The 17,409-nt window shown below is 47.6% G+C and overlaps 1 protein-coding gene across 1 annotated transcript in view; it reads right to left on the bottom strand.

Annotated features, from left to right (window-relative positions):
* Positions 1–4,169: 4,169 nt before the first annotated feature.
* Positions 4,170–17,409, bottom strand: part of Wdfy2 (WD repeat and FYVE domain containing 2) — a 135,668-nt gene continuing 122,428 nt past the window's right edge. Inside the window, exons 8-12 of the mRNA XM_038310175.1 lie at positions 15,949–16,054; positions 13,001–13,102; positions 11,778–11,908; positions 9,849–9,957; positions 4,170–8,792 (exon numbers count right to left, since the gene is read on the bottom strand). Coding sequence (XP_038166103.1) covers positions 8,763–8,792; positions 9,849–9,957; positions 11,778–11,908; positions 13,001–13,102; positions 15,949–16,054 — 478 coding nt within the window. The 3' untranslated portion in view covers positions 4,170–8,762. The remainder of the gene's footprint in view (positions 8,793–9,848; positions 9,958–11,777; positions 11,909–13,000; positions 13,103–15,948; positions 16,055–17,409) is intronic.

The following is a 17,409-nucleotide window of genomic DNA, read 5'->3' on the forward strand; positions in this document are numbered from 1 at the left end:
AGGCCATGCCCACCCAGAGGCTATTGCCACAGCTCTGGAGACTCTTGAACACACTCCAGGTATAAGTGTCGCCAGTCAACGTGTGTTGGCAGATTTAACGCCAAGGGATGAAGCTATGGGAAATGAAGCTGCTCACTACAGCATTGGTAAATGGAAATGGGTTACTGACCATGAAATTCCAGCACAGAGGAAATCCATTTGCCCTTGCTCTCCTTGTCATGATAAACGTGCAGGGCAAAAAAAAGCTGTCTGTACCATACCAATAAATAAAGACATCTGAGGTCATGTTATTTTTTGAGGTGGGTGTCAATAGACAACCGGGCTGGCCACAGATCAATAAGCCTTCTACTGTAGACTTCTCTGAGTGCTGGGGTTATAGGTGAGAGTCGCCAGTCCCAGCCAGGTATCAGATTCTAAACAGTACACCCAGGTCCTAGGATCTCCTTTCTGCTCCAACCACATTCCTCTAGGAAAAGGCATATACATTGGTGCTGGCTGCATCCCAGAGACCTGGTGGTGTGACTTTTCCTGGGGAGGGACATCCGTGCACCACAGCCCAAAGAAACGAGTCTATTGGAATTACTCACGGGGGCATGGGAGACTCAGACAGCCACATGACCCAAAAGCCCAGCCTAGCCTGGGTAAAGACACAGAACCTACCCCTGGAGCTCCCTGCAAGCCTTGTTAGCAGCTCGCCTGGCAGGAGTCTTCTCTCCAGCAGGTCCTGCTGCCTTTCTGACCTTGGGGCCAGGTCTTGTGACTCTGGGGACTCACATGACTTTCTCCTCCTTTCAGGGTGTCAACGGGGAGAAAATGACTCCACAACCAGTTTAGGGGGTTGCCAGACTAGGATAGTGACAGCATCCTGTCATGTGCACAAAAAGGACATTCCTGGCTATCAGGGAGACTATGTGTGAGCTCTGTCCTCCGGGCATGAAACGGCATGGAAGGAAATCAGAGCAGGTGTGATTAATTACATGAGACTCTCATACGATTGGCTCCATTAACATCGCCTGAGCTTCCCCCAGTCTCCAAGATCAGTCAATAATTATGGGGTGCGGGAGCACCTCTGTGGTATAGCTACCAATAAGTTCTCACGCTCCTACATGTAATGCCACTAAACTCACCGGTTCACTAGGTTTGGATGGGCTCGTTTCTCTGGTGCGCTGTTACCCTCTTTATGTGGGGTGAACAGAAGGCGGTTTTCTAGGAAAGTCACATGACATTGAAGCTATGGGGGCGGGGGTTGAGACTCTGAGTTTCTCAATTCTTCTTTCTTTGTGGAAAAAATACTGTCTCTCCTGTCCGGGATCCCAGCTTCTTAAACTGGAAGTTTACCGTCCTGAACATGTCAACATTAAACTCGTATCTACATATTCTGTATCTACAAAGGCCACTGCTGGGATCTGATGTCTGAGTTACTGTGCAGGTGGCCATGTATTGGCCCCACGAGAGAGAGGAGGCACAGACCAGTGCCTGCCTGACCCAGGGCCCTAGAAGGCTGAGTGGACCCCAGTAGTGGTCACCTGTGTGGTCTCAGGAGTCCAGTAGAATGTTCCAGATTCCTTTTTTAAAACTCAACACAGCTTAAGTTTCCGTAACAAACGTTTTTCTTTTATTTGTAATTTAAAAAATGAGGGCCCACCTTGGATTAGATGAACTCTCTCTAAAACCCTGAGACCTCTGTGGGGCCTGGCTACCCCTGGCTTCTTGAGGGATCTGCTTTGTTCCCCAACACGCTTCCCTTGGAGATGCTGCTCTGGGGTCCAATGGGAACACAGAGAGCTGGCAGTGAGTGTTGCTGGGTCCCTCATACAAACAGGGTGCTAAGGGCACCGGTGGGACAGGGACAGGCAGGGCAGACAGCAGGTGAGTGTTGCCTCTAGCTATGGGCCAGAAATGCAGACGAGATGCAGGGGAGATGAGGGAGCTCTTTCCTAAAAAGAAGTAAACCCCAACAGTTGATGAAGCCCAAGGCCAGAATCTGAGAGTGGCTAGGACAGCAGGGAGAGATGGCTAATGGAGGGGCCGAGGGCGAAGCCAATGCGTTTATTGGGGTTACTTGGGGAGCATGGGCACGCCACTAGCAGCTGCAGAAAGAGGGGTGATCTTTGAGGTGTGGGGTGATCCAGGAACAGGTGCCCAGAAACCTGGGGGACACGGGGACCCATCACATTCCCAGCTCTGACATGTATTTTCAGCCCAGCCACACTCAGGGCCTTCAGAGAAAGGCTTCCTGGAATCAGTTCTGAACAGCTTACACATGTGCTACTTTTAAATAGAAAATGCTTTAAGGCCCCACTTCATTTGTTTGCTTGTTTGATACTTTTTGGCATTAAGAAGTCAAACTATTAAAAACAAACCCTTTCTTTGCAGACACACCTCCTCCTCCCAGGTGAGATGCCAGGGCTCCCTGCCAGGCTAAGAGATGGACACTCCCTCGGCCCATCTGCAGAAACCTCACTGCTCAGTGGTTGCTTTCTTCACGGCGCCTTCCTTCTTGGTAATGAAGCAGGCGATGAAGGGTTGGGACAGCAACTTGGCCTTAATGGGGCCCACCTGGCCAGGTCACCTGGGGACGGGACTTTCTCCTCTGCTTACTGGGCCTACAGTAATCCCTAGGGAGGTGATTCCTTCAGCTGTTCTGGCTGAGCTTTTGGATGTGACTGAGCCTTCATCTTGATCCCTTTCTCGTTTATCTTGATGAACTTGCTGAGTCCTCTGAGCACGTGAGCTGCCCCTGGTTCCTACCTAGGTGGCGGATGTCTGGGACGCTGACCAAGTCCCGTGCGAGCAGCAACTGGCCACAACAGCAACTCAAGGGCAGCAACTGACCTTGCTCCTCTTTGGAAGCATTCCCTGGTCTGGCAGGTTGGAACTGGGTCTGAAGAGAACACGGCCTCCGGCACAGCCAGTCCCTTTCCTTTGGTGTCCTTGGGGTACTAGGACAATGGCACTATCTCCAAATGTCCCTCCCATACCACCCAGACCTGGCTGCTATCTGGCCAGTACAAGAGGAGTTCACTGAAAATCTGACGCGGGACCAAGATAGGCCAGGCCACACCCAGTGCAGGGCCAAGAGCAACAGGAAAACGCCAGGGGTGTGGACGAGAGGCCTAAAATAAGGCTCCTTCCCCAAGGACGCCCCCAAAGCACCAGGACCTCGCATGTTCCTCGTTTATTTGATTTTATAAGATAGGACACTGTCAGCTTGAGGGGACTCCCGAGCCCTCAGGCTATCCGCTGGACAGCTGCTTCTGTACCCAGGCAGAAGGCTGCATACTGCTTGGCTGCGCACGTCTCTGGAAGACAACACACACTCTCAGTGGCAATTTAAACAAGGCTTGGTTGTAAAGCTTCAAGAACCACCTGGCCTTTGGGTTATACACTTTAAACAACAAACAAACAAAAACCCTCTGTATTTCAATTTCTCTTGTAACTTCAGAGTTGGAACAAAACCAGCTGGTGAGTTTCGAATCCGCTGGCGTAAGTTCTTGGTGATGAAGGTAAACTGAATGGGCCCCATCTCCACAGTGGAAGAAATTCGGCTGTTTCTCATGCAGTTGGAGCCATACCCACGCGGCTCAACTGCAGGGAACACGGAAGGAAGGAGCTCTCAGCACAAACCTGCTTGGAGGGCATACATCAGACTAGCAGGAGGGCATGACTGGAAGCATCTGTCTACTGCCTCGTTCCTTCCTGTGGGAGGAAACCTGTGTGGCCTGCTGTGCTGGGAGGCAGGACAGGGAGAGGGGCTTTTGAGCGGTAGGGCCACCCTGTCACACCCCTCCTGAGCTTTTCCTCACAGGGGTCCCTTATTTCTTAGTACCTATTTTCTTCTCCATAAGGTGGACCTAAAGGGTTTTCACTGAGGCTCCTGACTCTGTTCACGCTCAAGTTCTTGATCTTTGCTTGGAAATTATCCTGTGCACAGAAAATGTACCCTATATTTAAAAGAAACACGTAGCTGCAGCCATGTGCTGAGCTCAGGCTGGCCAACAATGACTTACCTACGATGGCGACTCTTCTTGAGGTCTACACAGCCAGGCTGAGAGCGAACTGAAAACTTCCCACCCCGCCTTGACGGGTCAGAACCCACCAGGGTGGAAACAATGAGAGTTGTTGGGTCTGTGCAGCTACATTTGACAATGATGGGACCAAGGCAGAAGTCAGATGTTGCACATTTATTCTGAGCCACAGAGGCCACTGCTCTGCGAGCCGTACACTGGCAGAGGATACACATACATGAAGGCTGGAGGACAGGACAGGGGAAACAGGAGAGAGAGACATTCACAGTGTCGAGCAACATTTGCATGGGTACAGTCATCTTAGTGTCACAGGGTATTCTCACTCGGTACCACCTCATCACATCAGGAGGTCAGGCTCAAGAGGGGTGGGTCTTGTTGGTGGGATCCCGTGGCACAGAGCACAGAGCCAGAGGGATTTGGCTAGAGCCACCATGAGATGCCTGTTCCAGCTTCTAGGCTTGGGCTTTACAACATGCTTCGCTGAGTCCTTGCCTAATCTCCGAGTTCCTGAGTTTTCTGGAAAAAGATAGCCATAAAGTAACAAGCCTATGGCAACCACATCCAGGTGTAGGCCCCAGGTGGCAGCTGTGCAAAGGGAAGAGCCCAAGTCCCTGGTTACTATGCAGCATGGGCAGGCATGACGGTGAGGTGAGTAGCTTCCCTGCTGTCCAGGAAGTAACAGTTTTTATGCTTGCCATGTAAGATTGTTTCCCTCCCCCAAACGACAATACCTTGAAAAAGCCACTTACAATGCAAGGCAAATGGCATAAATCACAAGCGCACACAGAACAAGGGAAATAGTGATGTGAGTGTTTGGTCCAGACCTTACACTGACATATGCTATGAACGAAAGGCTGCATATCCATCGAAACAATGAGATGTAGATACTCAAACTGCTTTCCCTTTAAAAATAAAAATCACCCTCTCATGCACCTCAAAGAACCAAGTAAAAAACATAAATATTTAAATCAGACTTGAAACCTACCTTTTGAACCAATCTGAATTTCCTAAACACTTTGTCTCCTCAGTCAGATCCTCTCAACCCCTAAAGGTAAACACTTTAAGGTATCTTAAATGAGATAGTACTGACAAACACGTTCACCATCTTTTTCTAAAACCACACCTACTAGGTCCTAGATGGAAAAGACCAGAAAGGTTTCAGATGCCTGAGTGAGGTCGGCTCTGCGGCTGGCGACAGCTAGGTTGGTCTCGTAATAAGCAACGTTCATAGAGTCAGAGTCACAAGTCACTCCAGTGGAATTCATGCCTCACGCAGAGATCTGATCTCCTTTTCAAAGCCTTTGGCTAACAGGCTCTGGTGTGGGAAGTCCAATAGAGGACCTCCTGCGGGCAACACACACTGCTGCCCGTGCTAGCCCCGAGGCTTCTTGGTGGGAATCCAATGTTAAAAGGTGAAAATGCAGACCCAATCCCCTGAAGACTGGTGGATGGTTCTTGGCTGTCAAGCTGAGCTACAGTTCACAGAACACACAGACATTCCCTGGTAGGACTTACAGCTTGAAAAGGTGACAAACCATTAACTTAAGTGTCACTTCAGGAAGGTGCTGAGTATCTATCTACCTTTACACCAGCAAAAATGAACCCTAATGTTATTTTAACGGAAAGAAAAATAAAAGCACTTTGAAAAAATGTTTTTCTTTTGCTTTAAAATATAAATTTTAGTGAATAAACTCACATATATACAAATATATATATTTAAATATTAGGAAAAAACGAAACCAAAGGCCCTATTAATGAATATTTCTGTGAACCAACTGTGACACATAGTTCCAAGCTATTTTTTTGCTTTGAAGTTGAAATTCAAGCTTTCTAAGGATTGATGTTAAACAAAACCACAGTACACTTTAGAAACATGACCTCTGAGATGCTGAGGTGGTGTCTCCCAAGGTCGGGTGTTGTAAGTCCAGACTTGGTAGAGCAGCCCTTAGCCAGCAGGGCGGTGGGAACTCCAGAGCCCTGACTGTATGATTCAACTTTGTTCCCAGGGTGGTTGGTGGGGTATGACATACAGGGGTATGCAGGACTACCTGCCTTTGGATAAACAGGCTCCACTCAGAACCATAGGCAGACACCCAAAGTTATGTCAAATTTTCTCAAAACAGTATCAAACCTGATTCCAGAGACTTCCTGCCCCAGGCAAGGGGGTCACTTCTTCTGTCTATTCACGCTGCCATTGGTAATAGCAAATGTCAGTTTCGTGGGTGTTCTTTGAGATTCTTTTTGTTTTACTGTGGCTCTATCTAACAGCCCGGTATGCCTAACCTAGGACATTCAAGATCTTAAGATTCCCTTCCAATGTTGTAATTTCATGAATAATTCAAACACTTAAATGAGAAACACATTATGTTGACTGACCTTTTATAAAAGGACACAAAATTCCAAGTACTTATTTCTAAAATCATTTTTTGCTAAGGGGGAGACAGACTTGTGATTCTTTTGCTCAGAGGAGACACAAGCCAAGCACCGTGCCAGTGTTCATATCTGATGGACAAAGTCTTCTTTTTCAGAGAATGCTTGGAAACCTATCAGCGCCAGCACACACGTCTCTGTGGGTCAAGAACACCAGGCAGACACAAGCATCCACACTGCACTGCTATGTGCATACGTAGCTGTTCTGATGCATTCCTTTCAACAGATTCGGTAGCCACGTGGGCAGAGCCATGGAGACCTTGGTTATCTGTGGTGGACAACCATGATTTTCATCACTGTGAAGGTTCAACCTCTGGGGACTCTGCAGGATGCGCTGTAGCTGGGAGGTGACTAGAGGGGTATGTAGAGCCATCCAAGAGTGTAAAGGGTTCTAATGAAGGCAATTCATTTCCCAGGAGTCTGAATTCATCCACACATGAGCGGAAATCCACACAGGCTTGCTGGGTGCCCGAGTCTCCGCTTTCCTAATACTGTATTTCCTTGCCCACGTGCAGCCATGCTTCCGTTCAGAGACTCTCTTCTATTACTGATTTCCTCTACAACTTGCCAAGAGGCTGGAGATTCTAGCAATCAACCATATCATCGATATTTGAATATTTTAGCTCCAAGTCCCTCTTCAAGGCTCTGTGATGGAGCAGTCATGCAGAGAACACACCTAGGTGGCATTTCATGGAAGGGGCCGTTAAACCACAGTGGTGATGACTTCTGGGGAGTGTGCAGAGTTCTGCTCTCACATCACAGCTGCCGGGGGCGTGGCTGTGGGTGTGGCTGTGGGAGAAGCACACCAGCCCTGCTTCCCAGAGCAGGCGGCGGGGACTCCAGGACGCTGTGTCCTAGGAAGCACTCTGGGCTGCTAGTGTCTGGCTACCGCGGCTTCTCCAGAAAGAGAAGCAATGATGAAGGGGACGGCTTTTCTAGGAACAGAACCAAAATAAAAGGGGAGGACTGTAATTTCATTTCCGTACTTCCTGACAGGAAGTACCTGTCAAGTCAGAAGTGAAGACGATACAGCGAGTTGTGACATGGAAAGGCGGGGCAAGCAATCAGCCCGTTTACCCACGAGACTCCGACCTGGCAGCCCCACTGATATTCCCAAGGGCGGGGCATGTGTGAAGTGACTGGATGGGCCTTTTTCCAGGCACGGGCTTGCTACTACTTTTAACGTACCTTGATATCCCAAAGTGAGTCCTTTGGACTGCACCTTATCAAGCTGGACTGATTTCCCTAGGAGAACCCTGCTCATTTCTTCCATGCCTCTGTTTAGATCACAGCTGACTTCGTAGAAGAGTATACATTCCCATAAAGATGCTTAAGTACCTGGTTTTAAAAGGGATCCGAACGGTGAAGAGAGCAGGGCGCTAATCTGTAAGCTATAAATGTTCACATGTAGAGGCAACACTGTGTAGAAAGACGCACCTTCAAGACACTTCTGGAGATTGCACGTTTTTGCTTGTCTTTCATATTATGAGTAAAGGAAAGCTATAAAAACAAAACCAAAAACCAAAATTCCCAAAGTCCAAAATGTGAAAGGCTCAAGCAGCCCTCACTGAATTCGGAAAGACACAGGCACTGCTAGGTGAGGCTGAGTCACATGACCAGTGTCCAGGCTGATGGTGGGGACAGCGGTTTCTGAAAGCATTTCCTAGCGTGGACAAAAGAGACTATGGAAGCGGAGTCACAGGCACTGCCAACAGCACAATTGCTCCCTACAGGTGACTCAAGAGGCCAGCTGTGGACACGCACGGTTTTCCAACTCTTATCTGGCCACGAAAGCAGAACACCGGAACAAACTGTAATCACGCACCCTGGCGAGAGGCGAGTGCAGCCAGAGAAGGAAGACTCAAGGGAAGAGAAAGGCTCTGTCTGGTACATGCTGAGGTGAAGAAAATGTGGACACTGTTTTATACGACACTACACCTTCCACAGATATTTCTCTTCTCCCCCCCTCCCCCCCCCAGAAAGCAATGAATATAATGGAAGGACGGAACACGGAAGCTTTAACACCCCACACAGATTTTCCAATGCACTCAACACAACGCAGCACAGCCAGGCTGAATAAACCATTTGATAAAAAAATATCTTTTTTATATGGTAAGGACAGCTGAAGAGCCCCGAGAGCACTCTTCCACTAGCTCACCCCACAGTCCGGGGAGAGCAGATTCACTCGGAGCCTTTGGTCTCTCTTCCTGCTCACATTTGCATTCTTTGCTTCTCCCGTGATGATTTCAGGCTCAAACAAGTGTTTCTTTAGTGAAAACCATCTTCTAGTCCCTGGGCGAGGTATCATGACACTACTGGGGTCATATCCCACAACTGCAAAAAAGAAAATAAAATGCCAAGGACGAGTTAAGCCGAAACTGTACTGAGCATGAGCAATACTTAGACCGGCCTCAGTTCAAAGTGGGGCTTTGCTTTCTTCCTGGCTAGCAAACCAACATATATAGCACTAGCCTGACTTCTACATAAGGGCAGCTATACATTGTTCCAGAAGCAGAAAGGCAGACCAGATCCACCAAGGGGGAGAGGGGCCAACATACCCTGGACATGCTTTTCCAGACTCCCCCCCAGATAACCTTCCAAACAATTCTCTAAGACATCAAAAAGGAAGGGCTCAGGCCTCAGGGTTTGGCTGAACCTTTCTTGATGTCATTTCTAACAACTTTGTCCTGTTCCTGCCCCCAAAACAGGACAGAATGCCAGAGTCGGCCACTCTGTCCTGGGCCTCTGCTGTAGCCGTGAACCCACGTGGCTTCAGAGGCGTGGATAAACACGCCTGGAGTATTCATCTCAGCAGGAAAAGCTCCTGTGTGATGTGGTGACTGATTCAGGCCTGCCTTCCAAGCCCACCTGCTTCAGAGAGCTTCCCCAGCAGCCCCTCCCTCTGTGGATCCTGGGAACTGTTGCTCATGTTACTCTTGTGACTTCTCATAGGCGACTTCCTGTCTGGTGTGTGCTTATGTGTGTGAAAGTCACAGCTCTCAATCACCGCTCCTCAGGAGCCATCCATCTTGTCTTCTGAGACAGCATTGCTCACTGAGACCCATGGCTTGTTGCCTACGCTACGCTGCTTGCTATCCTCTGGGGCACAACCGACCCCACCTCCCCAGTTCTATGATTAAAAGCATTTGTCGTCATGCCCACATTTCAATGCTCAGGTCCTTGCAGGCACTTAACAACTGTACATCTCCATAGGTTCCTAGTATTATTGGTTTTTAAAGACCATACCCTAAATAGATTATCCCGCAAACCAGAGCGATGAGTGCAGTGTACCCTCGACAACACTCACGGGTAACCTCACGGGCAGCCCCGCAGATCCTCCAGTCTGTATACAGAGCCCACAACAGGAAGCTTAACAAGATGGCACCTTACCTTAATCACTTTGTCAGTCCCAGAAGTCAGCAGCCATCCCCTGGTCGCGTCAAAATGCACATGCACAATGTTGTGCTTACTGTCGTGGAAGGTGGCTGTGGGTGCGCGTCTGGAAGGGACACGACCCGAGTAAAAGGTAGGCACATGAATGACAGGGATTCAGGACGACATGAACCCTCATTTTTAGCCTAATGGCGACTACTGCTTCACTGTTAGAAATGTTCCTTTTCTCTCCTTGGTGATCTGTTACTCGATTTTATCACTCATTTAGTGTGTGTGTGGAAGCTCACAGTAGAGCTCAGAGGACAACTCTCTGGAGTCGTTCTCTCCTGTCGGGATCCAGAGACTGAACTCAGGTGGTCAGGCCTAGGCATGAGCGCCTCTATTGACCGCCGCTGTTCACCAAACCGTCTCACGGGCCCTGTTTCATGACTTTACAAGGATAGCGAGGTAAATGATTCTTCTGGTCTCCAGAAGAGGAAAGATGAAAGCCCCCAAGGTCCTCTGGGAAAGCGTTGTGCTGTGATAGAATCCAGGAAAATCTCTACTTGTGCTTTGGACAAGTCTTTCAAAGACTACAGTGCCTCTGGCAAGCCTGTGCTTAGGAAGAAGAGATATACTCTAGCTTGGCCTACTTATTTTATTGTTTTTTTTATTTATTGTTGATATGCCCTGACACCACTGTCTATCTACCTGAAGACCATCTATATTTTCTTCCTTTTCCCACCGCTGTAAAAGCAAATAAAAGTTTTAAAAATGGAATTCCAAAGCTTCACTAAGTGATACCTATGTATGAATGTGTGTGTTTGTGTGTGTGTGTGTGTGTGTGTGTGTGAACATGACCAAGCACCATATTTTAACATACACACATCATTGCTTCCTCTGTGTTCTTGGGCCTATGGTTTTGCTGCCAGTTTTAGTGAGAAGCCATTGGCTGCCTCGGCGCTCTACGGGCAGGTCTAGAGTGTTTGCCAGAGACAAGGCAAAAGAGTCAGGGGTGGAGCTGAGCAGGCCATGCAGACCCCCTCATGGTGGTTCAGGGTCTCTACACTGCTGTGAGTGCCCAGAAGATGACTGTCTCTTGGCTATAGTTGAATCTACTGGAAAGACTTTCAGTAGTAAAATGATCACTGTAAATGAGTTCCGCTTAACTTAAAATTTCTTAGACTCAGATCTGTCTTGATAGAATGAAAAGCTGAACTTGACCATCTCTATGGCGTCCTGCAGTCTTCTTCACTAACTAGAGCTCTCGTTAACCTCATCATGTGCTTGAGTGGGCGAATAATCAGTGCACACGAACAACCACTTCGCAAGGACGTCTCGATGTGTATTTGATAGGGTGACGTGATCTGGCTGTACCACAAAGGCTGGGAGGACTGGAGGCTGGTTATCCTGCACTCACTGGGGGCAAACTTGTTCCTGTGTATTCTCTTAGTGCCTGGGGTAGTTCTGAATTCTCAGAGGTGCTCCTTCTAGATCAGCTAAGATCTCAGGGTACCAGGCAGAATGCACCAGCTGAGTAGTGGGCACCTGGAACTAGTTCCATCCTGGGAAAATAGGCTTAGCTCTTCCCAGAACCTAACAACTGCCGGAGCCTTTGACTGATCCAGCATCTAGGCACCTAGGCAAGCCCAGGCCTTAGCTCCCCTGGGAGAGCCTCAGTGGGCGAGCAGGCAGCTTTTCTTGAGAGCATCTGCTACAGACACATGCCCCAAGATTTCTGAGAGCCCAGTGGGGAGTTCTTTGAGCTTGTCCCCCTTCACTTGTCTCTCTCATGGTCACAGAAACCTCTTGGTCGCACAGGGCCTTTGCTGCATGTTTTGGTCTGGACTACACCCCCAGCGCGCAAGGCAAGTGGACTAGCTCTGGAGTGGGACTCTCAGGCTGGGCTTTGTCCATAACCAGGAAGGGGCAGGGTGTGGGACTTACTCTTCGTCTGTGATGGCTTCGTGGCAGCTGTCGCAGACCCGGACTTCAAACTCAAAGCCCATGAGTGGGATGGAGGAGCGCTTGGAGCTGCACTTGCCGCACACGGCCTTCCCACACTTCCGGCAGTGGTGCTGGGGGAAAGGGAAACAGGCTGCCATGGCTCTGGCCTGGACACTCACACCCACTGCTCCCAGGCGAGGACGCCAGGCCAGAGTGCCCCAGAGCTGTGCGTCGTAGCACAGTCTGACAACCCAGCACCGGGAGGCTGATGCCCAGTAACCGAGTATGTAAAGTCAGACTGGGACTTATTTGTGTCTTAGGTAGAACGGCTTAATTTATGGTTGATGAAGGAAAACCAGAATACTTAACATGATTTGACTGTACTATAAAGTGCTAAAAGGATTAAAAGACCAGTTATCCCTCAATAACTTACTGAATACACGGTATACATGATACCACATCATACCACACTGCATACTGCACACATAAACACACACACACACACATGCACACGCACACACACACACAGCATACCACAACACAACAGTGTCCTGAAACCCACCAAGGGCATGCCGGGTTTCTACACCTTTTAATTTTGGTCTCAGTTCAGAGCATGCCTCCCCTCTTCTGTTTCCCGTTCTCCACCCTCTTCGCCTACCACTGCTGTGAGCTTCACACAAAGGAAGCACCCAGCGGCCAGATCTTAAAGCTGACTGAACTGAGGAAGAGCTGCCTTGAGAGATGATAAATCTGATGACCTCTGATCCGGCGTAGTCTTAGGCTCCAGCAGTGCCCAACCCAGGGAACCTAACATTTGATTTCCATGGGGGAAGACCAAACCATAGAAGAAGAATTTGAAAATGCTGTGTTATAAACAGATCTAAACATCTAAACCAAGTCAGGAGGAGGGAAAATGAATAATTAAGAAGTAAACATCCTCATGTAATTTCATGGTTTGGAGCAAACATGAGCTAATGGGACACCTCTAATATTAAGGTACGTCTCAAGAGATGCCACCAGAGTTTTAAAACTGTACCCTCAGGCACTTAGAACAAGCCACTTCGAAACCCAATCTATGAGGGCAGGGCTGCCACAGACACTTAGGTGCCACAGGTATAAAGTCACTTAGTCAGCTACAACTCCTACCCAGGGCTACTACTCTATGATCAGACGGTGGAGTCCCTCCCAGATAATTACACTCTAACAGAGCACATATCACCCACCTGTCTTAGGCCAATTTTCTTACTGTCCCACATTTGCTTGAAGTTCCAGAAGAAAGGCTGGTCACACTTCTGGCAGGAATCACTGTCCAACCACTCAGGGGTCTTGCCAAATAAAACGAGAGCAGCCACAGTGAGAGACAGTTTAACAGAGGAATCATGGGCACTGGTTAGATTTCCAGAATCACGACATTTTTATCAGATACGGCTGATTCCTCAGTCAAAAGTAGTTACGGAAGGTTTGCTAATTGCCAGGCCCCGAGGATGGGATACAGCAGTGGATAAAAAGAACCTAAAATCATAGAGACTGTCATTCATTAGGGAAGACGTCAGGAAATACTATCAGCAATCAAGATGTCCGAGGGTTTGAAAGCCTAAGGGAAGCAGTGTGCGGCTCTGGCAGGCTAGGGGTTGGTGAGGTAGACCACAGGATCTGACGTAGGCTGGGGTCTTTGTAGAAGGCGAGTCAGCTGAGACCTGAAGCAGGGAGGGAGGAGAAGAGGCAGAGGGGGCTGTGTGCAACTTCAGCATGGCTGGAAGGCAGACCAGGGGGAGGTGGAGCTGGGGGGAGTGGCGGGGTCACACTCTGCAGGCTCCTGGCCATCACACTGAGAACTTAAGTCCTATTCTCTACTGACACACCACACTGTCTAATTATACATATATGTCACCATACCATAATTAGTCTAATAAATAGTCAGATAGGTTTTAAAAGTATGTTCTGCTTAAAGGCATTCTTTAGCAGATCTTGCATGTGTGTGCTGTCTACATCTTACACGTGTACATGTGCACACATGCTGAGAACATGTAAGTGTGGGTGTCGTATTGTTAAGTAACATGTTAAGTAAGGACTCTATCACTGAGCTACAGCAGGTTGGGAAGAGCTCAAAATGGTTCTGGGACAGAAGGTAGAGACAGAACTAGACTTGCAGTACAGCACTGTTTGTGCAAACACCACATATTTTGATACACACACCCATACATTTCACACAGACACTAATTCACTCAAATATACACATACGCACCTCACAATTACATACTCACATGTACATACATATATACTACCCTCCCTCCACCCCCACACTCACACATATACATCACATACATTACACACACACACACACACACACACACACACACACACACACACACTTACACATACAACAAACATCTACACATTCTCACCACACATTCCACACACACCTTCACGCATATACTCACACACATATGGGTGTAAAATGCACCATAGTGGGTGTCTATGATGAGGGCATTCAGAGAAGAAATCAATACATTTAATAGGATTCCATTTTTGTTAAAAGAATTTCTGTAAATGTAGAGAAAACCAGAAAGATGGAGGTTTGCCAACACAGAGAGTCTTTGTTAAGTCACAGATTTTGTAAATATGGTATTTCTTGATGAAGGTATGATTAACAGACCTGTTTTCTAGTTGTTAATGAGTGTTTTCTATCTTTTCTAAAAGAGTATGTACTATATCTAATAATATGTAAGCAACTGAACCCATCAGGTGTATAGACAAACACATGTTTAGCATCTGAGATGTCGTGCTGACCTGCATCCAGACAAGCAGGTTCCCCTCGTCTGCCCCACACTGTCTTCCGTCTCTGATGCCTGGCTGCTGCTAACTTCCCATCAGCACTGACGCACACAAAGACCTCTCACACGCACCCCGCTCTTACTCCTGGTGTTTCTTAGCCTGTAAGGCCCATGACTCTCCTAGTAACAAACAGTACGTGCAGGCCCACTGAGCCAGTCCTAACGTCCCTTCCATACTCAGCACTGACATTCTGTCTTCCTAGTGCTGAGTGTGATTTCATTACTTATACCATTTAATAGTACTCTGGACTTTCTAAGTTTGTCAGCGCTCCAGTTAGAACAAACTTCACTATTGTTAGCAGCCCACAGCCCCTGCCATAACTAGGAAGCAATTCCCAGATGCGTATGAAGTATGGCATTTGTAAAAGATGGATGGAATCATTCCCACTGCTCATCAGAGCTTCTAATTAACAAGATCTTAAACCCATCAGCAAGAGCTGAATGTTCATATATATGCATGTCAAAATGGCTCAAAGCTGGCTCCCAAATGCCGACTTTCATCTTCGGAAACAACACTGTTATGTTCCTTTGGGCTGTCCTTCCACTAAGAAGAAGGGCCACAAAAGCCAGGCCTGGGTCAGGCCTGATTGTCCCTAACCCAAAGCAAGCGAGGACACAATCCCTGGCACTAGGGGAACCTGCTTCCCATGACCAGCACCAGCCTTAAGGATCCTCTGCCAGTACACAGATGGGGCCAAATGTACTTTCCAAAAGCAATGTTCTACATTTCCCGGCCTCCTACCACTAAGGATCATTTTAATGAGTTACTAATAGAACTCCTGTGGATTCATGATTCCACAAGATAAAGCTGTAATCTTCCTAAGCATTTAATTACTGGCATCTGAAGGCATTACATTGTGGGTTACACCAGTGACTCCCTTGGGATGACACTGGGGTGAGGGGATAGAAAAAAACTAAGGAGATTTTGTCTTTATCAAGTGTGCTTTTTAAATTTAATTCTCACACCCGGTAAGAAATAAGTGACAAGATTGCTGGCTGTCAAAGGAAAAGTTTACACGGAAAAATTCTAGGTCAGTAGGAAATGGTTAACTTCAAAATGCTCCTCAAGGGAATAGTCGGTAAACATATAAATTGTTAACATGCTTATAGATTAAAAAGCAAAGTTAATGTTAAAAGTGTCATGGTAAACTTTAAATCTGTGCCGAAGAGGACAAGGCATCATGTTTGGGGACTATTCAACTAAGGGCTCCGACTCCTCAGCATTCCCTAACTTAAGACATCATGCATCTTATTCCGCGCTTTGTTACTACAGAAGCAAGCAGGAGGGCAGCAGAGACAGCTGCAGGCCTCCCCCGAGTGCTGCGCCACTCACTTACCTCCTGCCTTTCCACATCCATGTTCCAGACGACAATGCCACCGTCACCGCCACACGAGATGAGCTGCCTTGTGTGCTGTGCATAGGAGAGGGCTCGGACCTTGTCACTGTGGAAGAAACCAAGGGTTGGAGCCAGTTCGGGAGCAAACGAGATGCTCCACAGCAGAAAGCCCATCAGAGTCAGACAACACTCAGATTCAACACTGAGCTCCGAGGAGCCAGGCATCTCTGCAGACTCTTCAACATGCAATGGCCAGACCTAAAGTGAGTTTAAATGTTGCCTTAGCCTCCTCAGGCCCACGAGAAAGTACTTTGGGTCAGTTACCAACACTCAAATAATAGATGATTACTGAACCGACTATAACATCTTGCTGATTCTCCCTTAAGGGAATTTATGTGTCACAGTGGAAACTGGTGCATTTGCTGGCTCGTCTCTGAAATGCTTGATAAGGCAGTCCTCAATTATCTCTACCCTCCCTCCTCCTGGTTCTCTCCATGAAATATCAGCTAGCTACTTTGGTAATTATTACAATTAAAGGGCATGGTTAAGACTGTCGACGTGTGTCAGTTGTGGCAATGCAGACTTGTAACTTCAGCATGTGAGAGGGAGAGGTGCTAGGACCAAGTCCATTGTCCCAGGGCCTCCCTTTACTTTTAAAACTTACTTGAGGAAGCCAGAGAACCTTTGAAGCACTTTGGTTTGAAGCACTGATAAAGTATTTATTGTATTTTTAGATTAAAATGAGAATAATAAAACAGATTCATTTGACATTTGCAATGAGGAATCCATTCCACTTAGATATTTATGTATATTAAGTGGAAAAATAATTTTCCAAAACAGAAAAAATATGGTGAGAAAAAGATTGTTCCTACTGAGAGACTTGGTCAAATACAGGTATTCTCAGCTTCCTACTTTATTAAGAGCACTCAGCATCTAGCTCGGGAAAACCCCACTGTACACTTTGGAGAGAACAATGTCCAACGGTCCCAGGTGTGGGCTGGACTGGGAAGAAGGCAGCGAGCTCTCTTTTAAGGTGTCTGCAGGAAGTCCATTACAGGGTTGGCCATGTTCCTCAGCTGCAACTGCTTCTTTGAGGTGCTGATTACCGCCTTTGACCATGGTGTGAGAGGATCCTCCACGTCAGTGGAACTGCCTAATCGGTAGAGTCTGTTTTCAGAACTATGTTTGGTTCTTTGTATTAAATTGACTAATGTCCTTGATTTTCTTTCTTTCTTTTCCTTCCTTCCTTCCCTCCCTCCCTTCTTCCTCTCTCTCTCTCTCTCTCTCTCTCTCTCTCTCTCTCTCTCTCTCTCTTTCTTTCTTTCTTTCAGAGGGGGAGAGATAGAGGACACTCGCTTGTGAAAAAGGTTCCATTCTCTAAAATGGTGCTTTTCAGTATCTATGTTAAGGTATTTATTACTGCCTTGCTTAGATAGCCAGTGTTCCTATCTCAGCAAGTGC

This window comes from Arvicola amphibius, chromosome 13, assembly GCF_903992535.2.
Source record: "Arvicola amphibius chromosome 13, mArvAmp1.2, whole genome shotgun sequence".
NCBI lineage: Eukaryota > Metazoa > Chordata > Mammalia > Rodentia > Cricetidae > Arvicola > Arvicola amphibius.